Raw genomic sequence first — 27,037 nt, 5'->3', positions numbered from 1 at the left:
GTTTTCCGTGCACCTACTCCGTACACTACTCCGTGCGTGCTAACAAGGGCCAGACGACACTAGCACCTTGTGTCTCCTCGCCATGCCTCGGACGCTGTCCTGGCATGCCCTGGCGGACGTTCCCCTGTCCCCTCCCGCCTGTCTCAGCCTTAAAAACTGGCCCGAAAGATCCGATCCGGTGCATCTGGTCACAACTGGACGAGTTGCGAGACTGGGTCGATTTGGGGAGCCACACCTTGCATGAGCGTGCCACCGTCCTCACAGCCTGCCTTACATAGTACCTGCCAAAGTACCAGCCAGCCAGCCAGCTCTTCGATGTGGGGGCTATTGGTGTCCAACGTATTAGCCGGACTATACTATATGAGGGCATGCTTGAGGCTGCTACGCACCGCACCTCCACACCGGAGACTCATTCATTTCACTTGCGCACGAGATGGGCAAGGATCTGCCCGTCCATGGTTGTCCCAGCCGCATCGTCTCTTGGTCTAGACCGTTGACCGCCTGTCAAGGACCCAAGCAGCACCGACCCCACCTGCATGGCCTCACACGCGTACATGCGGCATGGTGTACTAGCTACTTGTCTGCCCGCACGGCGAACCTGTCTACTGCACAGCAGATGTGCTAGCCAGTCTGCCAGGGGGACATCCCGTCATCTGTCAGATCAACGCCTAGGCCACGAGGGGCTCAGATCTCGGGATTGCTTCGAGGTTTGGGACGGGATCTGCAGACACTGGCACAACGTGCAAGCACACAGGCACCTTGTACCAGCCAGCCTCTGCCTCTGCTGTCCAACCATTCAACCCTGAGCCCAGCATGACAGGTGGTCGATCCAGTCGCACAGCAGGCAGCCGGCACAGAGACACGGTGCCACAACACGCACGCAGAGAACGCAGCCCCCCACTGCTGGCGACACCATGCCATACTTTTCGTGCATTGCTGGAGCTACCGCAGAACTCGAGTAACACAATGTGCTTACCCGATCCTCCTTGCTGGCATGGTCATGACCCTTTTGTGACGTTAGACACGCCCAGTGTTTGCCAATGTTTGGATGTCACCGCCCACAAGCCTGATCCCAGACGCCGGTGGTTAAAACCACGGGAAAAGCCATCACGAGACAAAGTTGCCGTATCTTTTCTTTCCCTGGTCCTCCTCCCTCTATGTTCGACCGTGTGGTCTGATATCACTGTATCAATCATTCCCCCACGCCTTTTGCATACTATGTACGCAGACAGTCAGCCAAGCAGTGAGTAAGACAGCCTGGGCATTCCACAGGCGACCAATAAGCTTCGGCATCCCTGAGAGCCTGCAATTTCCGGTGGACTCGAGCGCAGCCCACTTTCCCAGCACTTTGGATACGATCCCAAGGGCACGAACTGCCAGGCAGGGTACAATCGGCCGAAGTCAGAGGGGACCTTGGGGTCCAACTGTGGAACCTGGGCGGCACCCACAGGCCGGTGGCGATAGGTAACCTTGAATACATCCACTGCCGTCCCTCCCCCCCTTCTTTTTGGCAACGGCAGGCAACTGGGGCGACACTTGCGGCGCAGACGCTCCAAAATTTGGGCATGCCGGCAACTAAGTACAGGGTCTTGTACGGTGCGCAAGTGTATATGTGCCCAAGTCGACCACAGGTACACGTACGGCGTACCGTGCTCTGTATCTGCGCGCACAGCTTACATTGACGAAGTGAGCCCGAATGTGATAATAGTTCGGTGTGTCCCCTGTTGGCATGCATAGAGCGGGAGGACTGGACTTCTACGAGGGTGTGCACGCACACGAGTTACACACACCCAACCCCTTGAAAGTGCTGGATCTGGACCTGGGACCAACGAGCACTCTTGGTTCTTGTCGCCGTCCCCCTGGCCTTTTTTTCTCCTTCGGGTGGGCTCCGGTACCTTTCGCCCAGACTGGAAAGCCTATCGACACCTCGACCTACACACTATTAGGCACGCGTTCTCCCCCGGACGGCTGCTCCCTCGCTCCCGGCTCTGCTCTAGCTCCCTACCAGCGCCGTTGCCGCGAGGTTTAAACACCTTATTCTCTCCGTGCCACTGCGGTCCGCTCCACAAGCCCTGGACATCCTTGATATTCCTGGGGCCAGCTCTGCGACGCCTATCTGCCACCCAAGAATTCTTAGCCGTTTGGTGGCCCAGGATCCATTTCACGCCTATCCATCTAAACGCCCGCCCGAACGAACGAACACCCCGGCTTGTGCGACCGACACAGCATCTCCGCAGACGGCCGCATAGACGGCCATCCCTTTACGATTCTTAACATAGCTTTGTCTTACCCCGGAAGAGCCCTAATAGACCAATCAACTGCCACGGAAACGGCGCCGGAGGCACTGTCCTCAGAGGAGGCGTTCCGGTTGGGTCGTGGATCCGCCGTTGATCCAGTGCTCATCCAGCACCGAAGGAGCCCCGGAAGGCGCAGTGCGGTGCGCATAGAACTGCCCCGAGAGGTGGTGCAATTCTTGTACGCCCGCCAGGCCCCCCCAGAGGAGCCTACCACGTCCCAGCAAGCCTGCGGGGAGATATCGATCCAGGTCCGCTCATTCTCGGCATCAGAACATCTCCGGATTTGCGGTGAACGCCACGTCCTGCCGATTGGAGAGGAACACCCAACATATTGCTGGCCAAGTGGGACCGACCCATCGATAAGCACCGCGTCGATCGAAGAAGCAGTCAGAACCTTGCTGGGGAAGCCCACCTAGTAGGCAGACGGGGAGGCTGACCGCAGCACACCTGTCGCTGACCGGTCGGCCGCCACCAGCGTTGCACTGGGGATAGATAATGCCTTCAGGGCGTCTTTCGAAGCGGCCTGGCGAGGTGGGCGAGTCTTCTCAGGACAACTTCCCTGGCACATCCAAGGTCAAGCTACCTCGCCTCGAGAGAGGGCCGGAGGACTTCTCACAGGTGGTCAAGGACAAATTGCAATCGTATACGCGGACGGGACAGGCGTGCGATCGCTGCAAGGTACGTCGTCTTACTGACATGCTGCTCTTCTTTATCCCATTGCAGGCCGACATGCGCCTCTCAAAGACCTCGAATTGTGACGACTCACGTGGTACCGGTTATTTGGGAGTCCCTGCATCATGGAACCGTGATGGAACCATCATAGTGCATGCGCTGGCATCAAAAGCGGGATCGATTGTCAGAAACGACTTCGCCCTTCAGAGATGACGATGCGAACGCACACGCGGAGCAGGTTAGCCGACGAGGTTATGTCTAAAGAGGAGGCCGATTATACTGAATCTAGCCGCAAAGCTCGCCGTGCGTCAGGCTGACTTTCTCTCTGTGTGTCTGGAATCTAGGTTCGCAAAATCCGATGCGATGGACTACCCGAAGGATGCTCCCCATGCGCGCAGCAGAACCTCGAATGCTATGTCACCGACCGTGTCACTGGACGCACAGAGCGTCGCGGTTATCTGCAACAGCTTGAGCGCGAGAAAAAGGACATGATGACCCGCCTGCGTGACATGGAGAAGTTGCTCGAAGACAAAGGAATTCAGGTCCGACCGTGGCAGTGGACTCCTCCCTACGGATTAAGCACGTCGCTGGACCCCGACAACGACCCAAGCAAGGACCAATGGACACAATTCTTTTCTCTATGGGTGAAGGATGCTAGCCGCCAACCCGAGAGATTAATGATGGGCTACTCTAGCACGCAGCAGGCATCTTCCCTCCAGTCCGCAGATCCCAGGACAGCCGACGGCCGTCTCGGCGGCGCAGCCCAAGGCGCACCCTTGTGTAGTATCAATGGCACTCAGCTCTCCATACTAGGAACAACGATAGACATTACATCTTTCAACGCCCCGGACGTGGACGGCCCACCGCCAGGCATTCCGAACAACACCCCGCTCTATAATAAATCCTTGCAGTCTTTTGTCAACTCGATATCCAAGGTCAACCCACCCCTCGAAATCCATTTTCCGGCAAAAGAAGAGGCCTTCAGTTACTCCGAGTGGTTCTTTGTGATGCTGGGCCCGTTTATGCCCATTCTTCACAAGCCGACTTATCTCAGATTGGTAATGTTGTCCCATTTGTTCGCGGACGGGCGGGTGCAGGGCTATCTTCTAATGCAACTTGGTACCGCAGCTCTCAAGGATATACGATGATCAAACCTACAAAGCATCGACGTCAGAGCTGGCTATCGTGCACATGGTCTTCGCCATCATGTACTACCAGTTCAGCGTGCGGGACGGCGGAGATCCAGAGAGGAAAGCGCAGCTAAACGAGCTCTCAAATAGGCACTACCACTGGTGCCTTGACAAGACATGGGACTTGGGCTCCGAAATGTCTATCCCGTCTACTCAGGCATTAGTGCTGATGCTAATTCATTGTCGCGGCTTTCCAAAACCCGGGCCGGCCTACCTGATGGCGACCCTGACATGGACGCGAGCCATGGACATGAACTTGCATCGTGCATTTCTCGACAAGGACGAACCCACTACACTTGAAAACGAGATGCGGAAACGTCTGTGGTGGAGCATATTTACTATAGTCGTGATACTATACGGCAGAATAGGCAAGCCCATGCCGATCAGGGCCGACGATTTCGACACCGAGCTTCCGATCCGTATTCCCGACGAATGTATCGACGAGAGCGGTATCACGGACCCATCAAGGATAGGCGAATGCTCCTGGCTCGTGGGCCATGCCGGCTTCAAGCTGGCTTTTCTTTTCATGGAATTGTGGAACAATGTGTACTCTGTACGCCAGGACCCGAACAAGTACATGGCGTCTGTGCAGCGACTAGAGCAACAATTCCGGAACTACGAACGGGACCTCCCAGAGGACCTGCAGGTTGACAAGTGCAAGCCACAAAACCAGATGCTGGCGTCATACCTGGCAGGCTCAAATCACGAGTTTATGTTTTGTCTACGCCACCCATCTCGCTGTGCCAGCACCGACCCGAACCTTGTTGCAGAGAATAGCAGAGTTTCCGAGGAGTCAGCAAGAGGCCTGCTGAGAATCGCAAGCGAATTGTCAAGGCTTAAATCGCTTGACACGACGTGGTACCAACTGGCCGTCTACGTGGCTGCTTTGTTCACAATTGTTACCGCTCATTGGGAGAGACGGGCGGACATGACGATGACCGAGCTCAATAACCTCAAGACCGACATAAATATGGGATTGTCGGTGATAGTGGAGGTGACAAAATACCTCGGAATCGGTTAGTTGCTCCCATCTCCAGTTTAAGGTCATTAGTCATTTGGCTCACTTGCTCATAAGATGTCCCAGGCCCCGAGTCTCGATTAATGCCACAGATTACCAACGTCATCGACCGCACCGTTGCCTCGATTGAAAATGACCTGGGAGCAAGGCGCAATAGCAACAGCAATCATAATGCCAGCACGAATAGCACGCCGACGTCACAGTTCGCGACGCATCCGCAACACAATCTCACAGTCAAACAGGAGGGATTCGGCTCGGCAGCGTCCAGGCGTCCGTCGCTGCGATCCAACAGCACCACACCGAGTTCGATGGTGAACGCTACGGAGCAGTTGTCGATCCATCGCCCCCCGAGCATGGCGAGCACGCCCTACTACAACACTTCGCTGACCACACCGAGCACCGCCTATTCCCAAATGGGATACGCCGATCTCCCACCCGGCATATCGACACCAACATCCGCATCGGGCTCCATGCAGTCTTCCTACATAGCAGTCACCGGGGAGTCGGCACATTACCTGTACGCCACAACGGCGGCGGCGGCGGCAGCAGCTCAGATGACGCATACGCCCCCCGGGCACTCGCCACAAGCAACGCACAACCCGATGGTCAGCTACAACAACGCGCAACAAGCGGCGGCGGCGGCGGCGGCAAACCAGACGCACCATCATCAGCAGCAGGCCCAGGCAGGGTGGATGAACACCGGGCCGGGGGCGCCCAACGGCATGCCCACCGTGCCGCAGGTCCCAAACAGCGGCAACCCGTGGCCCAACGAGTGGAGCAGCGCCATCGCGATGGGCGTAGCCCATTCCCCCCAAGACCGCTACGGCACCAACGCCCACGCGCTCATGCCGCTCGGCGGTGAGCAGCGGGGCTCAGGCGACCCGGGCGGCGGTGGGACGGGGGGCGGCACGGTGCCCTCGCAGGGAGGCCAATGGTCGATGATGATGGCGTACCACAACCCGAGCCACACCGGTGAATGATCGATGATGCTTACCGGATCAAAGAACAGGAGGGGTACGAGAGAAAAATGGGGATCAGCCACGTTCTATAACCCGGCTGGGTGCCACAAATGCTGAGGAGACAGCTATATATTGACACCCACACTCACGCACACAAATGCGGGCAGCCATCCAATATCGCTAGTCCAATTATCGCCAACGCAAACACCAGCAGCGGGGTCCTAAGTCTTCATTTCCCCTTCGGACAGACGTCGTGCAACATCAATACGTTTCTGAATACCCAACATACACGCTGGCACACCTTATCCCCCCACTGCGTCGAAGATCTCTTCCCATTGGCAGGACATGGGGTGGGGGGGGGTGGTCCTCTCGACGCCTGGAGCACAGTGGCGCTATTGCAAACGCCGTGGGCCTAAAAATAAAACCCCAGGAACCAGGGGCAGCACGGCGCACAGACAGGGCGAGAAGGAGTGCAGTACCGAAGGGTTGCATCTGACGCGCGACATATGCATTTGCGAGGGGGTGGGGCAACCACGCGGAGACGGGGGAGGGGGGGAGGAACCCACGGTAATGGCCGGGAATAATTGTCATGGACATATAAAACGGACAACACCCTGGCGTCGAGGTGCGGGCGGGCCGGGGAAAGAAGGAAGTGATGGATGTGACGTGCGACATTACCCATCGGCACATATATGCAGGGCGGAGATTTCACCCCCATCATGGGCACAGAGCCGGCAGACAGATAGTGACCAGGAGCCATGGCTCGAACGTTGGAAGCACGTTACGATACCCCCACCGGAATGGCTTCTAGGCCATGTTGTCAGCATGCGTGTAGGCGTTGGCAGGAAAACTGGGTTTGAGTTGCTTTTTTTCCTAATTCTCGGAGAGGGGAGGGAATAATACTCTCCCCTGTTTGGTTCTCTATCGTCTGCCCAGGTGACTCCTGTCCTGCCTGGTTTGTTAGGAGACTTAGAGAAGAAATGGCTTGCACATCATTTATCTTAGGCATGTATATACCCCGACATGAAAGTTCAATTGGATTCAATTCCAACAAGTGTACAATTCGCCCGACGGTTTGCTGTCCGGTGTGCCTCTAAGCCACACTGGGCTATATGACGGGCTATTATATATATTGGGCTTCGGCTACACTATATTTTTCCTTTATACTATTTAACTACTCGTTTCTTCCCTAATAGTTTAAAGCTTATATATAAAGTCTTTAATAGTTTTATATATATCCTTATAATCCTTTTAAAGAGGAACTTTAAATCTACTCTTTTTTTTATTTTTATTATACTTTTCTATATTATTAAGAAGTTAATAGTTATTAGTAATAAGAGTATAGACTTAAAAGAGGATAAACTTATTATACCTTTTTTTTATTTTTTTATAAATTACTTTTAAAACTTTTTTTAAGAGTTTTAATACTTTATTATAAAAGTTTTAAGGGTAGTATATTATAAATTATTTCTTTATTTTAAATTCTTTTAAAGTTAATAGCTATATATTTAAATAGGGGTTATAATATTTATTTAGTAAGAGTTTTATTATAAGGTATATATATATATATATATATATATATATTTAAAGGGATAATTTTAGTTAGGCTTTCTTTAATATAATTTATTTATATAGTAACTATTTTTAAAGATTTAATCTTACTATATAACTCTTTTATAGTAATTAAATTATAAATTACTTTTATTTATAATTTTAATTAATATTATTATTAAAATAATACCCTTTAGTTTTATTTATATATTATAAAGTTAAAGTTATAAATATTTATTATATTATAATTATTATTATTAATATTATATTTTTTTTAAGTGTTAAGTTTTAAATACTTACTATTATATAAAGGTGTTATATATATCCTTAGATATATATAGAATAGAAGTAAAACTATATTATATATACTGTATTGGCCGTGAGATACTATAGTAGTGATTACCTTTCCGTTATAATCTCTAGCAGTTCCAAGGTTGATTAATGAATGCTTTTCAACTTGTGTCTAGCTTAGTGGCCAAGAGATCATTGATTCGGGTTTGGTGTGGTGTATAGTGCTTGCGTTCCGTTGTGTGACGAACAGTAGTTGAAAGACTAGCTGGCATAGCAGCGCTAAATACATAGCTACCGGTAGTATCACACACATTATCTGTGTCTCTTTAAACACTACCTTTGTCCTTGAGGTTGTCTAATTCCATTTAACTCTAGAGGATGGGGACAATGGTTTCGGTCTTACCCTATACCCGGGGGTCAGACCTTCGGTTGCCCCCTACGCCTGCCGGCGTAGGGGGTGCCAAAACCCCCGCACGGCCAAAACCCCCACACACTTAAAAAAAATAAAACACTATACTTAACTTAGTCTAAGTTACTTAAAGAAAATAGTATAAAGTAAAAGAAAGTAGTTTTATAAACCTTATTTTTTAAGGAATTTAAATAAAATAAGTATAAAATTCTAGGGTTAGGGTTTAACTAGATTTTATTACTATTTTATATTTATATGATTATAAATATAAATTTTAAATAATTTTATATTAATATAAAATATATTATTATAATCTTTATAATATAATAAGTATTTATAAAATATAATAAAAGTTTAAAGTTAAGGTTTTATAGTAAATTTTGAAAAATATTTTATATTATTTTATATATTTTTCTTTTATTATTTAATATTAAATTAAAATAAATATTTTAAAAGTTAAAGTAATTTAAAATAAATTTATTTAATTAATTATAAATATTTATTTAATAAATATTTTAAACTTTATATTTATAATAAATATATAATTCAATTAATAAATAAATTAATAAATAATAATTTTAAATTAGAATATTAAAATAAAATATTAAAATAAAATATTAATATTTAAATTATTAAATAGAATTATTATATAGAATTATTATATAGAATTATTATAAAGAATGATTAAATAGAATTATTATATAAAACTATTATATAGAATTATTATATAGAATTATTAAATAAAATTATTATATAAAATTATTATATAAAATTATTATATAGAATTATTAAATAAAATTATTAAATAAAATTAATAGATAAAATTAATAAATAGAATTAATAAATAGAATTAATAAATAGAATTAATAAATAGAATTAATAAATAGAATTAATAAATAGAATTAATAAATAGAATTAATACTTTATTTATTTTATTTATTTTCTTTATTTTATATATTTTATATGTTATAAAACCCTAACCTTAAATTTTTATATTATTTTATAAATACTTTATATTATAAAGATTATAATAATATATTTTTTATATTAATATAAAATTATTTAAAGTTAAAACTTATAATAATATTAATATAAAAAAGTAATAAAATCTAGTTAAACCCTAACCCTAGAATTTTATACCTATTTTATTTAAATTCTTTAAAAAATAAGGTTTATAAAACTACCTTTTTTACTTTATACTATTTTTATTTAAATAAGTTAGACTAAGTTAAGTATAGTGTTTTATTTTTCTTGAGTGTGTGGGGGTTTTGGCTGTGTGGGGGTTTTGGCACCCACTGCGCCAGCAGTGGGTTCCTCGGAGCGAGAGCGAACCCACGGGTATACATTTAAAGCGTTCTGCGGTTCCTTTATACAATGGCATACCTTCAGAGAAGTAGTCCTTCAGAGAAGTAGTAACACATGACAGCAAGAAAAAATACAAACCTGGTAACACTAGCAGTGGTATTAAAGGGATAAGTGTAGTACGTACCTAAGGCCCTGTGACAGTCGCACAGATGATCTTGAAAGGCCATCCACGTTACTCAGATGGAAAAAGCATATAAACAATCTCTCTCTGAAGTGAATTGGAGAAAGCCATGTGAGCCGCAAATGAATTCCAGAGGGCAGTCAAAGTCTTGGCCATAAAATTGAACTTTCCGCACTTTTTATACACATCAGTCTCAACGACTTTAACTAAAAATCGGTCGATTCTGATTGACCGAATCTCAAATAGTTGAAAGTTCTTAGTCATCAATTCGCAGCAGTGTGGTTTGCGGGAAGCACATTGGCGTCTGCCTGGAGATGCGTTGCAGCTTACGCGGACTCCGACGATGGCCACAGAGCAAAACAGGCAGCGACTTAACACGTATAGATCCTGAATCCCAGCCCACTTGGAGATCGATTGCACAAATAACTAAGCTTCGACCCATTTGCAGTCGGACCTCATTTTCCTCTACGGCCCATTGAAGCGGTGTAGTCTTTTGCCTGGAAATGCGGAGAGGAGCTTTGACTGGCTGGGGGATTTTGGGAACAGCCATAGTTGTTCTTTTGGGATCGGTTCTAAAAAGGTCAAGACGGGTTAAAGCCGCACGTGAAATGAATAAGAGGGCCTGCGATCTATTCATACGCAGGCACGGTGCTCCTGACAGTCGGTCTATTGTGCGTGCTACATATGGAGTTGCAAGGGAGGAATCACGGGAGGCGTATTGTGAGTTCAAACAACGGATACGACCAGGCGACTTACAAGAACACCTCGAAGAAACGTTTCTTGTGGTCAGTATGATCCCGAAAGTCCCGATGGGGCAATTCGCTTATCAAATCACAGCCCGATGACGTTGATCACCAGGATGCCGCCATGTGTCTGCGCTGGCAGATGATCCAGACCGACCGGGAAGAGAGGTGGCGGGCTTCATGGGACGACGATCCGCCCCTCTCAACTCCCAAGAATCGAGCTTGGCAGGCACCACCTACCTACACTTTTGCGGGCTGCTCGACCAAGGAGAACGCGAAGCTGTGGCGCAAGTGCTTGAACAGCATCAAGGCCGACATAGCCAAGGAGGAGGACAGGCAGTCCCGGGACAACATGAGAGCCTGCTTGGCATGGGTCAGCTCTCACGGCTATCCGTCCACCGACTACTGCCTGGTGTGGGCAGCGTGCGGGATCGCGACTTGCACGACGCAGGGAGAGTTCTCCAGGTTCTGGGCAGCCCACGGCCAGCCCTCAGATCGCGTGAGCGTCTATGCCTTGGGGTTATCACATGCGGACGAGACGGTGATCCACTGGCGACACGGCCTTGCGACAGCTTGTCTAGGTGTCCCTCCTGCACGGGTAGGATATGAAGAGACCTGGCCGGAATATTTTGTCATGATGGAGTGGTTGGATGAGATTTCTCCCAGCCACGTGAAGGTGAGAACATATCCTTTTCTCAGCCACTTGATGCCTCTTTCGTGCAACAAAACCTTTCAACACAGTGTCTTTTATGGGAGATCTGGGAGCTGACAGGGATTGGTTTGAAAGATGCTCTATTCATCATCGTCAGGAATGCTGTGGCTCTTGCAGTTGCTAGCACAAAATAGGGTCAAGGACAGTCACTTCCCTGACTGTTTTGAATCAGCTCTACTATGGGATCTTCAAGTTGGCAAGGATGTATTGCTGGGTACATTACCCAGGTACACACATAACCAGGTTCTCACAAACGGCACACCCGATAATTACCATGATATGGAATGCGGGTATTTTTTTCAGGATTGATACATCATATATGCTCATGGTTTATCAACGAGTTTCATCAATTTCCCGCTGACAGAGAAGCACTGGTGGAGCGGACAGCAGAGAGGACTTGGAAGACGATCAGTCAGTTGCGTACGACCCGAATTGCAAGTGCAACTTAGATGTGACAATCATATCGGACGTGTTTTGACATCTAGCGGCTGGAAACGTGCGACCAGCTTGTTAATATGACTCAGTCGTTGGTTGAGGTCATTTTGTCCGAAGTTGCTTCGATTTTTGCATCTGGAAAACTGGCATTGGGCCCTTGACGGCCATGGAAACCAACCACAACCACGGACTGTGACCCAGAACCCGTCGTTGTCCTTGGCAGCACCATCCATAAACCATAAACTGATTGAACACTCCGAATTGGTTAAGGTAATGTTTTAATTCTAGACATCATCGCAGACAGATCGTCGACAGCAACAGCGACAGCGCTACAATTGATGTCTGCTTTGATGTCCGCAGACACCCCCTCCCGCGGGACCTTCCGCTCATGAACACCGTGTCAACAGAATTGCATAAAGGACCTCCACACAGTCATTGACCCAGAGACTTCGCATAAGTCATGCGCCAGCCTGCGAGACTTTTCGCATTGCCAATTATCATTGATGCTGCAAGAACGTTTAGCCAATGCTTGATCATCTCTGACAACATTAAAGTACGGCCTGCAACATTGAACGGGCTGGCAGCGTCTGTCAGCTGCTGCAACTTGCCGACGTCATTGAAGGAAACGGTTTGTTGGGTGGAGGCCAGACACTTCGAATGCAAATGCCCGCTGTGGTTTCCCAAGATTGAAGGGACACTGTCTGGCTTGGCAAGGCATTCGAGGACGTCCCGTGATGGGATGTCGTGAGGGAAATCAAAACTTTTCTCAGCGGCAGGAGAAGCCAAGAAAGTAAGCGTCAAGTGAGTTTGTGTATATAAATATCTTCGCCGACAAACCCCTCCTGCAAGGGCTTGGTAAAACAAAACGTGCGCCGAGATCCCAGTCCACGGCGAGCCAATGCCCAAACACGGTATGGCCCCAGCCTGGGTATTTGTGGCGAGTCGCAGCGCCTGCGGGCTGCACGTCCAGTGGCTTGAGGGTGTCAAAAAAGAAGGGCGGCACGCTCGGCCCTCCATCCTGATCCTGAGAAACGCTCTCTGGATTCTGGTGCAGTGGTCGAGCAGTAATGAGTCGCGGCTTGGAGGCGAGGAGAGCAGAGCTAGGCCAGGTCATGTTTATCCGTTGGACGAATAGGTTGCTGCGGAGCTCCCGTCGTAGTTAACCCGGTTTCATGTCCGAGATCAGCGCTGTCCGCTAATCGTGGGCTTGGGCAGCCCAACAGGCCCTCTTCGACTCCTCCATGTTCCAACTTTGGGCCCCTCGAAACCTCCAAATGTGTCAAGTCTAGCCGAGTCCAGACGTCAAGAATCCGAAGCTACTCAATGCACTCCCAAGGCGGCCTCACCGTCCTCGAGTTTTGTATTTGAATCTTCAACCTCGTCCGGCACTCTTCTCTCCCGAGAACACGAACTGTATCTGCTTGATCCGTCTTGCCGGGGCCACTGATCCGCTCGCTTGGTGTGGGCCAGCTCCGTCACATCAAAGCTCTCATCCCCTTTTGTCCCGGGTCACTCACTATCACTTCGCTCTCGCTCTCGCTAACCTAACGCACACACAACCAACCGCCCTATCGGACCAACCTGGCATCTAGATGAACAATCACCGTCTCCATGCCGCGACTTGGATATACAAAGTCGAGGAATGGGTGTATGCGATGCCGGCAGCGACGTGTCAAGGTGAGTTACGGGGTATTTGACTTGACCCACTGCGCCGCTCCTCCTAAGGTTACGTGCCCAATGCCATGTCCGGATCACCCGCTGGCACTCCGTGCTGGACTCTTTGCTCCCCACCAATATGCCTCGATCTCTTTGTCCCTTCGCACAGGTCCGATTTGGCCAAGGAATATCAGCTGACCGCATGCCAGTGCGATGAGAAGAGGCCCTGCTCGGCCTGTATACGGCACGATGTGAAGTGCAGTCTGTTGGACAACCCGCCCCCTGCCATTCTTCAGAGGGAGGCGAGGGAGCGGGAGCAGGAGCAGCGGGAGAGGGAGAACTCGGTGACGACAGCTTCAGCCAGCCCCGAGGGCTCCAAGACCAGCTTTTCGACCTTGGATCATGTAAGGTCCAGCCTCCGGGATGCGATACGGACATGGTTGAGTCTGACAGTTCCGTATCCAGAGACGCTCACTGCCTGACTTGCCCGACTTCAATTCAATCAATTCCCCCTTCCAGAGCCTGAGTCCTCCGGACCCTTCGCTCGTGCAGACGCCAACCGCGACGGCGACCTTGTGCCCCGACCCCGAGAGGCACAAGACGATGACGCCGCCCTCGACAGACGAGGACCCCTTCCCCTACTTCGACAAGTTCATGCTCCCCATAGGCGGCGAGCGCGAGGCCGCCTGGATCCAGGACCTCGAATTGATGCATCACTATAGTGTCGCGACCTCACTAACTCTCCCGAGGGCCCAGGACGAGCTGCATGTCTGGCAGGTGCAGGTTCCAAAGCTCGCGTACAAATACCCCTTCCTAGTCCACCAGATTCTCGCAGTGGCTGCTTTCCACCAGGCCTACCTTCACCCGGGGCAGAGGAGCGAGCATTCTCTCCACGCGTCACAGCACCAGAACCGGTCTATCGAAGGAATGCGCGGCCATCTCGCAGCCATCACGTCAGAGAACTGCCACGCCTTGTTCATGGCGTCCTCGCTGCTTCTCGTAGGGGCGTTTGCCTCCTTTGCTAACATCAGGCCCAACGACTCGCCACTGTTCGAGGGCCAGCGGCCGCCGACCATCGAAGACATGATCGACGTGTTCATACTCGACAGGGGCGTCGCCAGCGTGCTGCAGTCCTCGGAGGAGTGCATCCAGGCCGGCTACTTCAAGGATCTGTTCCACTTCCAGACGCACAACAAAAACAACGCGTTCATGCCGAGGCTGGCCGAGGAGCTGCGCAACCTGTCGGCGGCGATCAAGGGCGAGCCGGACATCGACAACCTGGTGGTGGTGCTGGTGGACCTCGAGATAAGGAAGCTGATCGACGCCATCGAGAAGGCGGTGGTCACGACCGACGACGCCGAGATGCGCGTCACGACCTACTGGCCCATCACCATCGCCGAGGACTACATCCAGCTGGTCAGGCAGCGGAACGAGGTCGCGCTGCTGGTCATCATGTACTACTGCTGCATCATGTACCGCGCCGAGAGCAAGACGTGGTTCGTCAAAGGGTGGGGCGTCAGCGTCGCCACGGACGTCGAGCGGCTCATCTCGCGCCGGTGGAGGGAGGTCATCAAGTGGCCGCTTGAGCAGATGGGCCAGTATCGATCGTTCGTATGACTGGTGCGCCAGACAGGACCACCCGGGGCGAGACCATGATCGGCTATAGATTCCTATCAGTCTCTACCTTTTTTCAAGCTTCGCATTGTAACTTAGTGCAACCTACCATAAAACGGGCCTGTACAGAAAAGAATATTCTAGTAATGAAATCATGTTCAACCACAGCTGGCCTTCGGTGTGTCGCAGACAACCGTTGGGGCGGCCGTCGTCTCAGGGGGGTGCCTGCCAGCATCTATGGATTAACAGTCAAGCAGATACCACAGGGAATCACCATTCTAGATGCCCTGGGCCCTTGGGCTACTTGTGTCGACGAGTCCAGTCAGCGGCGCCATCAAGAGCGATACCTTCTTGCCTTATCTGTACAGCACGAGCATAAGACGACATACCCACCAATGTACTATATTCTCTCTATACTATTATTAGGATTACGGTTGTCTTTAAAAGCTAAGTCTTAAGTATTCACTACTATATATATAATATTAAAGAATTAAAAATAAAATAATTAGAAATTATTTTATAAAGTTATAATTAAATATATTTTAAATATAAAAATTAATTAAAAGTATTAAATATATTAAAATATAATATATTTATATTAATTTAAAATAAAATATTCTTTTACTTATAATTTCTAATAAATTTATTTTATTTATTATATTTACTTATTACTTTATAATTAATAATAATTATTATAAATATTTTTAAATATATAATAAATTATAATAGTTATTTAAGCTTTTATATTATTATTAATATAATAAAGTAAGAAATAAAATTATATTATAATTTTAACTAGGAGCCTATAAGAAAGGTTTTCTTTATATTAATTTAGCTTTTTCTTTTATAAATTAAGTCTACTCCCTTTTATTTTAACTTATTGTAGCCCGGTCTAAAGGTATTAAATGTAGTATATAAGTTAAGGTGTGACTATATTGTATTTATATATAGTATAAAAGGAAGGTCTAATAGTTAGAAAGTCTATTTATAATCTTTAAGGTAAGCTTAAAAATGTGGCTTATATATCTATTAGTTAATATTAGTTAATAGTTAATTAGTTACCTTTTTATACTTTATTTATTTATTTATATATAAGTATAGTTATATTTTATTATATTTATTATAAATATTAAGGTTATAGAAAAGTTATAATATTTTTATTACTTTTATTATAATATAGTTAAGTAGATTCCTTTTTATAAGTATTAAACTCCTTAATTAATTTTTAATATATTTAAGGTTATATTTTATTTTTATTTATTATATTTTAAACTATATTTTTCTTAAATTAAATATTTAATTATTTTATTAAATAATTATTAATTAAATATTTATTTAATTTTAAAGTATTTCTTCTTTTAATTAATAAATTAATATATTTAATAAATAAAGGTTAAGAAATTTATTAATTAAATTTTTAATTTTATAAGTTATATATAATAAAGATATTAAATAAAATAATTAAATTAATATAATTTTTATTTTTATTAAAATTTAAATAGTATATTAGTAAAGAGATTTTAGTAATAATAGTATAAAAGTCTTTTAAGGAGTTATTAGTTTAGTATTTTAAGTTTTAAAAGAGGTTTATAAACTTTATTTATTTTAAGCTAAACTTTATTATTAATATTAAATATTATATTAAATTTTATTATTTAAAGTAATTATATTTATAGTTAATTAAATATTTTATTATAAATATTTTTAAATAAATTAAATATTTATAGTTTATAAAGAAAGTTTAAAGCTTATTAGTTTATTAATAGGTTTAAAGATTTTAAATTTAAATAGAAATTTATAAAGATTTATTTTAAGAGTATATAAATATACTTTATTTAAATTTTATTATAAAGTTAAAAGTATATTAATTCAATTATAGTTAAAGTATTTAATAATATAATAGTAAAATATTAATTTTATATTTTAGTTTTTATATTTAAATTATTTATTTACTTAAAATAATAAGTTATTATTATTTAAAGATATATTTTAAAAGCTTTTATAAACTCTATTAGAATATAAAAGGAATTTAATATTTTAATTTAAAATAATAGCTTAAAAGTATAATTAATTACTTAATAATAATTAATATATTAAAATAGCTATTTAATTTTTAATAATATAAGTTATATATTTAAATATTAAAAGTATATATTTTAATATTTTATATATAATTAATATTATTAAATTAAAGGAGTTAAAACTCTTTAAACTTTATAAAATATTTATAAAAGGTATTAATAATAAGGTAATTATAAAGTTTATAATAATAATATATATAGACCTTTTAAAGGTTTAAATTAGTTAAAGATTTTAAATAATTTTAATTATCCTTATATTATATTTCATATTAATAATAATACTTTATATATATTTTAATTTTATATTTCTTTCTTTTATATAAATACTATTAAGGGTTATTATTATATAATTATAATTAAAATAATACTTATTATTATAAATATTAATTAATATTTCTTAAATTAAATATTAAAAATATATAAATATTCTTAACCTTTATTATTATAGTTATATAATAATTAATTAATTAAATAAAATATATATTTAAACTTTAAAGTTAAAATAATAATTTTATTATTTTTAATAATAATTAATTTATAACTAACTATTATAAATATCGTTAAACTATTAATAATTTAATTATAAATAAAATTATACTTATAAATTTTAATAAAATATTAATAAAGGGAATTATTTATTTATATTTTAGTAATAAATAATATATAATTAGTATAATTATTTTAAATAAAATTAAGAATAGGTTTCTAAAGTACTTTTAATAATAATATTATTAAATACTTTTAGTTAAAATAAAATATTAAATATAAAGTTAAAATAGTTTATTAAATAGTAAACTTAAAGCTTATATTTATTTAAATAAATACTAATATTAATAAAATAATAATTAAATTAATTTGTTAAGATTATATTTAATATTATCTATTTAATAATATTATATATAGTATTATAATTTATAAAATAATAATTAAATAATTTAAAAGTAAAATATAATATATAAATACTTAATAAATTAAATAAAATAGACTACTTTAAATTTAAAAGAGTTATAATTAAATTTTAATTTTAATAAATAATAATTAAGGAATATAATAGGTTTAATAATTATAAAGAGTATATTCTATTTAAAGGTAAATATTATATTATTTTTAAATAAAAATTATAATGTTAAAACTATATTAAAAACTATTATTAATTTAAAGAAATAAAGGTTTATTTAATATTATATAATAAAGGTAAAGCTTTTATATATATAAACTTAAAAGTATTAAAGAAAATAATTTTTATAGAGTTAAATTAAATTAAATAAAGTTAATATAAATTAAATACTTACTTTTATTATCTACTTTAATATAACTAACTACTTATTTAATAGTAAGAAGAGTAACCTTATATTTCTAAAGAGTTTTAAAAACTTATATATAATATAAAATTATTATATATAAGAATCCTATAATACTTAAATATATTTTTAAAGACTTAAATATTTAAAAACTTAAAGTTTTAAAATCTTTTAATATATTTTTAATAATAAATAAATTAAATAAATTAATATAAAACTAAATAGCTTAACTAATAAATAATTAAGGAATAATTTTAAGTAAAATTAATATACCCTTATTAAAAATAAATTAAAAATAATAAATAAATATTTATAATACTTTTTAAATATATTTAAAAATAATTATATTATTAATAAATATATAATAGAATTTTTATACTTTTTAAAAGATAATTTATAAAATATTAAGTATAAATTAATAAATTATAATAGTTTATTAATATAACCTTAAAGTACTTAAAGTTTTAATAACTTATAATTATAAATTAATTTTAATAAATAAAGTAAATTAAAACTAATAAAAGAAAATAAAAGTATTAATAACTATAATAAACTTTTATTATATATAATATTAATTAAGTTTAACTATAAAGAAAGTAAATAGTTATTTAAAATAGCCTACTTATTAAGTAATTATAAATTAATAACTATTTATCCCTTTTAATATTATAAATAATATATTAAACTATAAAAATAAATAAAATAAAAGGATATATCTTATTAATTTTTCTATATACCCTTATTTATAAAACTTTCTATAAATTTTATTAAAACCTTCTTATCTTTATATAAAAGTAGGTAATAATAATAATTAAACTTAGTATATTACTAACTATTAATTAATAAAACCTTTATTATTTAGTTTTAAATATATTAATTAGTCCTTTATTTTTTATAATTTAAAGTAAAATTTTATTAATTTATAACGTTTAATAATATAAATTAAATTTATATTATAAATATAAATACTATTTTTAATAATTAAAGAAAAGCTTTATTAAATATTTTAATATTAAGTAATCCTTTAATTTAATTAAAATAAACTATATTAAAAGGTATCTTTATAATATCTTTAAGCTTATATAACTTAAAGTTTAATTTTATAATTATTATATAAATTATATTATTATATAAAGTTATTAAAATTAAATTAAAGTTTAAAGATTTAATATTAATATTCTTACCTTATATAAAATAATAATATTAAAATTATTTTAAATTTAATACCTATTAAAATAATTCTAATATTCTATAATAGCTTTTAAAATATATTATAAATACTATTAGTAAAATCCTTATATTAAAACTTAATAACTATTATAATTTAATTAATAATATTAAATATAATAAAACTTTAATTACTTTATTAAAGCTTATTATAAAATAAATAATATCTTTATAATTATAAATAGTTTTTAAATAAATATACTTATTTATCTTTAAAACTTAAAGTTAAAGTTAAAAGTATTATAAACTTAAAGACCTTAATATCTAATATAGTATTTATAATAGTTAGATATAAAAGGTAAAAATAAAGTTTAGTTTTTTAAAAGTTAATATAATTTATAGCTATATATACTATTTAGTTTAGTTTTAATATTATTAAATAAACTAAAGTAATTTTTAAATTATTAATTTGAATACCTTTTAATAATATAAAAATATAAAAGTTATAATTATTTAAAATATAATTATATTACTTTTATATAAGATTACTATATTTTAAAATTTCTATTAATTTATATTTAATAAATAGTTTATAAATAAATAACTATTCTTAATAATTTAAATGTTTATATTATATTTAATAATATTAAATATTCTATTTATCTTACTTTTAATAATATAAAAATAAAACTTATAAGTTTATTAAGTTTAAAAATATCCTTTAATATTATTAATATTATATAATTTACTATTCTTTAATTAAAAATTAATTTAATAATATATATAAACTTATTAAAAATAAATATACTATAAATAATTAACTAATACTAATATTAAAATAAAGCTTAATATTCTTATTATTAATAATACTTTATATCTTAATATATAAATATATAAAACTACTTATAGTAATAATATTTATTACCCTTAAGGATATCTTTATAAGAATATTTTTAAATAAAAGTAGATAGATTTTATATAGCTTTAATAAAGTTAATATTATTAAGAATAAACTTTAATTTTAAATAAATATTATGTTTATTTAAATAGTAAAAAGGTATTATTAACAGAAAAGTAGCTTTATAATTATTATAAATAGATTTAAAGCTTTTAATATTTAAAATTTATAATAATTATTTATTAATAAAATATTATTTATAAAGCTATTATTAATATTAGAATTAAATAATTTAAATTTATACTTACTATTAAAATTAAAATATATTATATAAATATAGTTAGAATTAAAGTTTTATATTAGTATAATATTATTAGCTTTATTATAATTATATTATTCAGTATTATAGGACTTATTTTTATTATTTAAATACTTATTATAATAATTAACCTTATTATAGTTATTAATATAAGACTTTTAATAATTATTATATTAATTAGAATAATAATTATTATATTAATTAGAATAATAATTATTATATTAATTATTATAATAATTATTATAATAATTTATATTATAATATTTATAATTATTATATTAGTATAATTTAGATAAGGGGTTAGTAAAGTTATTAAGGTTATAAATATCTTTAATAAAAGTTAATAAAGTATTATAATACTTATTAATATATTTTATATAGCTTAATAATAACTTAAACTTATTAAATAATTTAATATTCTATTAAAATATAATAAATATTAAATTTTAAATTTAATAAAGTATTTTATTTTAATTATTATTATTAAAATAAATAAGTTTTATTACTTAAACTTAATAAATCTTTTAAAAGTAGTTATTTAAAGCCTTATAGTTTTTATAAAGTAGCTTTAAGGAGATATAAGTAGAGTTATATATATTTATAATAATAGATTACTTAATAAAAATTATTTTTTTAAAGTATTAATAATAAACTTTATTTTACTATTAAGAAGAGCTTAATAATTCTTATATATTAACTTAATATATTAATAATAAAGGTAAGATTTTTAAACGTTTAAGTAATAATAAAAGTATTTTCTATTAATAATTAAGTAGTATATAGTAGTTATTAAGAAGATTTAATATATATTTTTAAAATAGTTAATATTTATATAAATAGTATTTTTATTTAAAAATAAAGTTAAGACCTTTAATATCCTTATATAAAGAGTTAAAGATATTAATTTATTTATAAAGCTTAAGTTTATTATAAATATTATTATAAAATAGAGAGTTAATAAAAGAGTAGTTAGAAATATTAGAATATATTAACTTTATTTTAAATTAAAGGTATTAAAAATTATATATATAATTAGATTAATTAATTACCTTAATAGTCTCTTAATTATAAGAAGGTTAAGTATATTATAAAGAATATTTATATAAAGACTAATATAGAGGGAAGTTTAGTAAGGTTAAACTATAAAGTGAGCTATATAGTTAACTATAAGGTGGGTTAAGTAGAGGTACTTTATAGGGTACTTTAAGTATAGATTAGTATAGGGGGTATTTAAAGAGTAGGTAACTATAAGGTAGATATTAAGGTATAGGTAGTATATTTAACTATTATTTATAAGATAGTAATAAGTAAGGTATTTATAGTTACTTATAAAATAGTAATTAATAAGTTATTTATAGCTATTTAATAAAAGAGAGTGACTTTTTAAAAAGATTGGATATTTTTAATAATAGTTAAGTATATTTATAATAAAAGTAATTTAAATAATTTAACTTAATTAAAGGGGTAAAATAGTAATATATATATTATTATTTATCTTTTTAATACTTTCTATATAGTTTAATAAGAAAGTAGTAAGTTATTATAATAATATATTAAATACTTTATTAAATATCTAGTAGGATAATTAAATTAAATATTTTAAAATAAATATAAAGTAAATAATAGATTAATTTTAAATTAAGAATTAAATATATTTTATTTTAAAAGCTTACTATAATTAAAATAGTATAACTATAAGTATTAAATAAATAACTATATTATTATACCTTAAGTTAAACTTTAAATTATAGTTTTTATTTTTTATAAGATATTATTTATATTATATAACTATATTTTAATAACTTTAATTTTTTATTTTAAATATATTAATCCTTTACTAAATATATATATTTATATATATAATTAATATTTAAAGGAAAATCTTTAAAGATTTAATTATTTTTTTAAAAATTTATATCTTCCTTTAAGGTTTTATATTACTTTTATTCTTTATATCTTAATATATTATACCCCTTCTTAAATAGCTTAATTTAATAAATACTTTATTATTATTTAAAAGGTTAATAGATTATAAAATATATTATAAAGGATTTATTTATAATAGATAAAAGAAATAAAGATTAAATTTAAAATTATAATATTTAAAAGTATTTAGAATAGAAAAGACTATTCTAAAGGGTTTTATATTAAAGTTTAAAGAACTTTATTAAATAATAATATTATTAATAATAAAGGTAATTAAATTATAAAAGGTAAAAATAATTATATTAATTTTAATTAAAGTTATTACTTTATTAAAAGGTACCTAATATTTAATCTATTATACTATTTATAATTAAATAGAGATATAAATTAACTTTTAAAAATAAAATATAATAAAAATAAAATAAATATAAGAAAAAAGATATAAAAGTTATTAAATTTACTTATATATATAGAATTATAATATCTATAATATTTATTATTAAGATACTAACTTCCTCTAATTTTAAAATTTAAAATATAATAATAAAGTAAAGTATATAATATAAATTATATAATTAATTATTAACTTTATTAATAATTACTTTATAAAAGAGAAGTATACTTAACTTTATAATTATAAATATATTACTTATAAGAAAGTAGTTATTATTATTTAATATTAATATTAATAAATTATTAACTTTATTTAATAATATTAATTATTAAATAAAGTAGATATTAATAAGGTATTAACTTTATTTAATAATATTATTAATAGCTTTATTAACTTTAAATAGCTAAAAGTAAGTAATTAATATATTAACTTCTATTAATTACTTAAATATAAAAATAAATAAAAATAAAGAACTTTAATATTTTTATAATATATAAAATTATAACTATTAATTATAATATATAAGTTAAAATATAACTATATTATATTTATATATAATATAGAAGAAAGGTTTAGTAGTTAAAAGGTTTACCTATAGTTTTTAAGGTAAGCTTAAAGATATAACCTATATACCTATTAGCTAGTATTAGCTAGCAGCTAGCTGGCTACCTCCCTGTACCCTATCTATCTATCTATGTGCAGGCGTGGCTGCACCCTATCGTGCCTGCCACACTAAACACATGCGCAACTGGGCATGGCATATACTTGGGGTCTGAATCTAAGTGATGCATATATAAGCGCCTATGTCGTATGTTTCCTATAGCAATATCTCTAGTGGAACCCTCAAGTCGCAGCTTGTATTGAAACGTTTCTCTTCATCGGAGTTAAGCTCGTTGTAGTCCTGAGGACGTACGCAGGAGACTGTGAGCAGCCAACTTTGCTCGCAAAAGAAGACATAATACCTCCATTGGAGCGAAACATTGAATTCCCTGCATAATCGACACGTAGGTGTTTGACTCACAGTCACACCGACGTGATGATGAAATAGTTCAATCTTTGCAACACGACTTGACTTGCTATGCGCCATATCAAGTCCGTTTCCGGTTACCTGGGGAAGCTCAAACGATACGTACTGTTTCCAGGCCGTCCTAGAAACCCGTTTTCAAATCCGTCTTTCGGAAATCATTCTTCACTAACTCAGCCCAACACTTCATGCTTTCGAGGGCTCCCATATCCATCGGACTGTGAACAGTGTTTATAGGAGGAAAGTAATAGCCACCTGGAAGGGCAATTATCGCCCGCCTTCCTTAAGCCATTGGTGCCAGAAAAGGCCGTCTCAGCTGCCTCGCAGTACGTGTTCAGATTCGAGGAGTCCTTGTGATGTTGTACTCGGTGGCTTCCTGTCAACCTAAGCCCAAGCGAAGAATATCTTGGAATTCATGGTGAGTAGGGATCACGAGACTAGTATTAGGACCTTGGGACTATTTATCTGTTGCTGTCTCGTGATTGCCTAACCTTCTTGACGACGGGTTACCTCGGGTCCCTTGTTATCATACTTGGGACGCCTGGTACCAATGCTTGAGTCTCCGGGCCATCTCGCCTCGATGAGTCCCACCTAGTGAATCGGGGTGTATGTGCTCCGGTGACGCAATTCCAATTCACGTTATGGAAATCATTTCATCAAACGAAGTGGCCATAGTAACTACCTAGTTACTTTTAACGTTCACTATGGAGATCTCAATTCACTTTTAACCTGATATTCACTGACCGAGACTGATGTTTATAAACGATTTCTTCGACCCCCGAAACCTTCGATCGATTCTTTCCTTCTTCTCTTCTTCCATCATCCATCAAACCATTCACAGGTCTGACCCCATATCATCCTCCTGAGGTCTCTGATCCGTACATGGTACCACTCAAGCAAAACACCTTGCGATACTCTCGTCAGTAGTCATCCTGACCCTCGCAAGAACCAAAGCCACGGCGTCTCTCTCGTCCAAGACTTGGTAAGAACTGTCCCCAAAGCCTTGGGGGTACATCAGCAAGATCTCTCGTACCACCGGCGTTGCGAAGTCCCTCGCTAACTTCAAATGTTGAGTTAGTCAAAACAACACAAATCTTTGCCAGAACAACATCTATTTGTCAGACATCCACGACACACGCATACTATCGTCTGTCAAAATGGATGTCATCATGACGGACTCCACCACACCTACTGAGTTCCACTTCTTCCCAAAGCTTTCAGCGGAGCTGCGACGGATGGTCTGGGATGAGGCACTTCCCACCTTAAATCTCCAGCGATTCAACGCCGAGATCGCACGCCAGCCAGCATATCCCCACTCCAACCGACTTGGGCCACTCACCCTCTGCCTGACCCCAAGCGATGACTTCATCCAAGTCACCAAGGGCTACGTCGGCCTTCTCGGCGCCTGCTACGAGTCACGGGAGGCCGCCATGAACAAGATCGAAGCCTACCTGACGATACAGTACATCACACAGAACCAAGACGGCTCCATCTCCATTCGCTTCGCCAAGGTCCCGTACAACCCCGACGGACAGGTCTGCATCAGCGGCCTCGGTCCAGCACTCCACTTCGCCGCTGAAGATGGCCTTGGCGCCCGCGGCACGGCGGTTGGGAACCCCCACAAGGACAAGGCGGACTTCATCGCCTACTCCATCAATTGCGCCACGATTACCGAGGTCAAGCACCTGGCCATCGCACTCGACCCACCGCGGCAGTTCATGGGCCAGCACTGCGACATGTTTGGCTGGGATTTCCACTCCTTCGACAAGTTCGCAAGGAGGATGGCCAGACACAAGCTGGAGACGATGGAGCTGATCGACGACGGCTGGCTGGATGAGAGGCACGAGAACAAGGACCACCCAGTTCCTTTCGAGTGGCAGCACACGCGGGTCCCGATCACGCGCGTGCCCACGGGCAACGTCTGGCCCCCTCCACGTGTTCAGATCTCTTGGTCTCAACTCATCGACGGTTTCCTGGCCAACTCGAAGACCCTCAAGGCTGTGAAGAAGCTCAGGGCTGCTGCGAATGAGCAGTGAACAACGGCCTTGGAAGCTGCGAGAGGCTAGGAAGGATGGCAGGAGGCGTGGGCGAGACAGACGAGGACACTGGCCACTTGGCAAGCATCAAAGGCAGTTTTTTGGCAGGTAAAAGAAGAAAAGTCACATTTGAGGAGGTACAGGTTTTGTGAGAAACACTTCGATGTGAACGGCAAACATGGGGTCGCGACTGTTGGTGCGGGCATCTGGAGGAGAAAGCGCATGCACGAGCGCACATGCACAATGGGGCAACTTCGGATTGGAGATCACAACATTTGAAGGCCGGAGTTCGAGAAGCCACCAATGAGTGGTAGCATCAAAGTCATCTTTGAAGAATAAAACAGAAGCCGTCCAATTGCTGTCCGTTTCAAGGTGAAAACTGCTTCAAGTGAAGGTGAATCTTGCCTGGGTTGACGTTTGCTCATCGCTTGCTCTCCCCATCGACATCTGATCGAGCCAAACACCTTTGGACCCGATACCCTGCAGTCTCAGCTTGCTCAGGTGCTCGCCGGACACGCATGCGAATCGCTTTGGGGCCTTTAGACTCGTCAGCAAAATCTTTACTACGCCAGCACAATGAATAAGATCATTGAAATGGACCACTCCCATATATTGCCGCCGACGCGGCCGTGAGGCAACAGCTTGAGATGCATGTGCGCGCCGTCATGAATGAAGTTTGGAGGCCGGACTCGGTGCGGGCGTTGTATCGATGAGAATCATGGGAAATGAGGACGACGAGTGCGCGTATGATCTACTTGAGTGCCACGGTGGAGTTCGAGGATCACGATGACATCTGCCCTGGAGAGACTTGATGACACTGGAAGGGCAAATCTCGTATTGGAAAAGTAAAAGAGGGTC

The 27,037-nt window shown here is 37.8% G+C and overlaps 4 protein-coding genes across 4 annotated transcripts; all 4 read left to right on the top strand.

Moving 5' to 3' along the window:
- The first annotated feature begins 1,085 nt into the window (after positions 1–1,085).
- Positions 1,086–7,191, top strand: KVR01_010631 (uncharacterized protein). Its single transcript, XM_044790923.1, has 4 exons — positions 1,086–2,975; positions 3,314–4,027; positions 4,098–5,175; positions 5,235–7,191. Exons 1-4 carry the CDS (start codon positions 2,793–2,795, stop codon positions 6,155–6,157), a joined length of 2,898 nt encoding a protein of 965 aa, XP_044640790.1. The 5' UTR covers positions 1,086–2,792; the 3' UTR covers positions 6,158–7,191.
- A 3,036-nt stretch (positions 7,192–10,227) lies between these two features.
- Positions 10,228–11,783, top strand: KVR01_010148 (uncharacterized protein). Its single transcript, XM_044786866.1, has 3 exons — positions 10,228–10,658; positions 10,711–11,292; positions 11,404–11,783. The coding sequence occupies exons 1-3, from the start codon at positions 10,377–10,379 to the stop codon at positions 11,635–11,637; spliced, it is 1,098 nt and encodes a 365-aa protein (XP_044640307.1). The 5' UTR covers positions 10,228–10,376; the 3' UTR covers positions 11,638–11,783.
- Positions 11,784–13,023: 1,240 nt separating this feature from the next.
- Positions 13,024–15,195, top strand: KVR01_010320 (uncharacterized protein). The gene is made up of 3 exons (XM_044783858.1): positions 13,024–13,440; positions 13,629–13,823; positions 13,885–15,195. Exons 1-3 carry the CDS (start codon positions 13,375–13,377, stop codon positions 15,034–15,036), a joined length of 1,413 nt encoding a protein of 470 aa, XP_044640479.1. The 5' UTR covers positions 13,024–13,374; the 3' UTR covers positions 15,037–15,195.
- A 10,105-nt stretch (positions 15,196–25,300) lies between these two features.
- KVR01_010662 (uncharacterized protein) lies at positions 25,301–26,179 on the top strand (the record flags this gene model as incomplete). The annotated part of the gene is made up of 1 exon (XM_044792342.1): positions 25,301–26,179. One exon carries the CDS (start codon positions 25,301–25,303, stop codon positions 26,177–26,179), a length of 879 nt encoding a protein of 292 aa, XP_044640821.1.
- Between the last annotated feature and the right edge of the window lie 858 nt (positions 26,180–27,037).

Source organism: Diaporthe batatas, assembly GCF_019321695.1.
Source record: "Diaporthe batatas strain CRI 302-4 chromosome Unknown Contig00013, whole genome shotgun sequence".
In the NCBI taxonomy this organism is placed as follows: domain Eukaryota; kingdom Fungi; phylum Ascomycota; class Sordariomycetes; order Diaporthales; family Diaporthaceae; genus Diaporthe; species Diaporthe batatas.
Note: the sequence above shows the minus strand (reverse complement) of the source record. Positions and strands in the feature narration are given on the sequence as shown.

Bases quoted from the DNA above. Each gene is read 5' to 3' on its own strand.
- KVR01_010631 (XM_044790923.1), top strand. From the start codon at position 2,793: ATGCCTTCAGGGCGTCTTTCGAAGCGGCCTGGCGAGGTGGGCGAGTCT. The intron at 2,976-3,313 runs GTACGTCGTCTT...TCTGGAATCTAG, and splicing joins AGGCGTGCGATCGCTGCAAG to GTTCGCAAAATCCGATGCGA. The intron at 4,028-4,097 runs GTAATGTTGTCC...TTGGTACCGCAG, and splicing joins AGCCGACTTATCTCAGATTG to CTCTCAAGGATATACGATGA.
- KVR01_010148 (XM_044786866.1), top strand. From the start codon at position 10,377: ATGCGGAGAGGAGCTTTGACTGGCTGGGGGATTTTGGGAACAGCCATA. The intron at 10,659-10,710 runs GTCAGTATGATC...ATCAAATCACAG, and splicing joins TCGAAGAAACGTTTCTTGTG to CCCGATGACGTTGATCACCA. The intron at 11,293-11,403 runs GTGAGAACATAT...TTGGTTTGAAAG, and splicing joins TTTCTCCCAGCCACGTGAAG to ATGCTCTATTCATCATCGTC.
- KVR01_010320 (XM_044783858.1), top strand. From the start codon at position 13,375: ATGCCGCGACTTGGATATACAAAGTCGAGGAATGGGTGTATGCGATGC. The intron at 13,441-13,628 runs GTGAGTTACGGG...ACCGCATGCCAG, and splicing joins GCCGGCAGCGACGTGTCAAG to TGCGATGAGAAGAGGCCCTG. The intron at 13,824-13,884 runs GTAAGGTCCAGC...TTCCGTATCCAG, and splicing joins GCTTTTCGACCTTGGATCAT to AGACGCTCACTGCCTGACTT.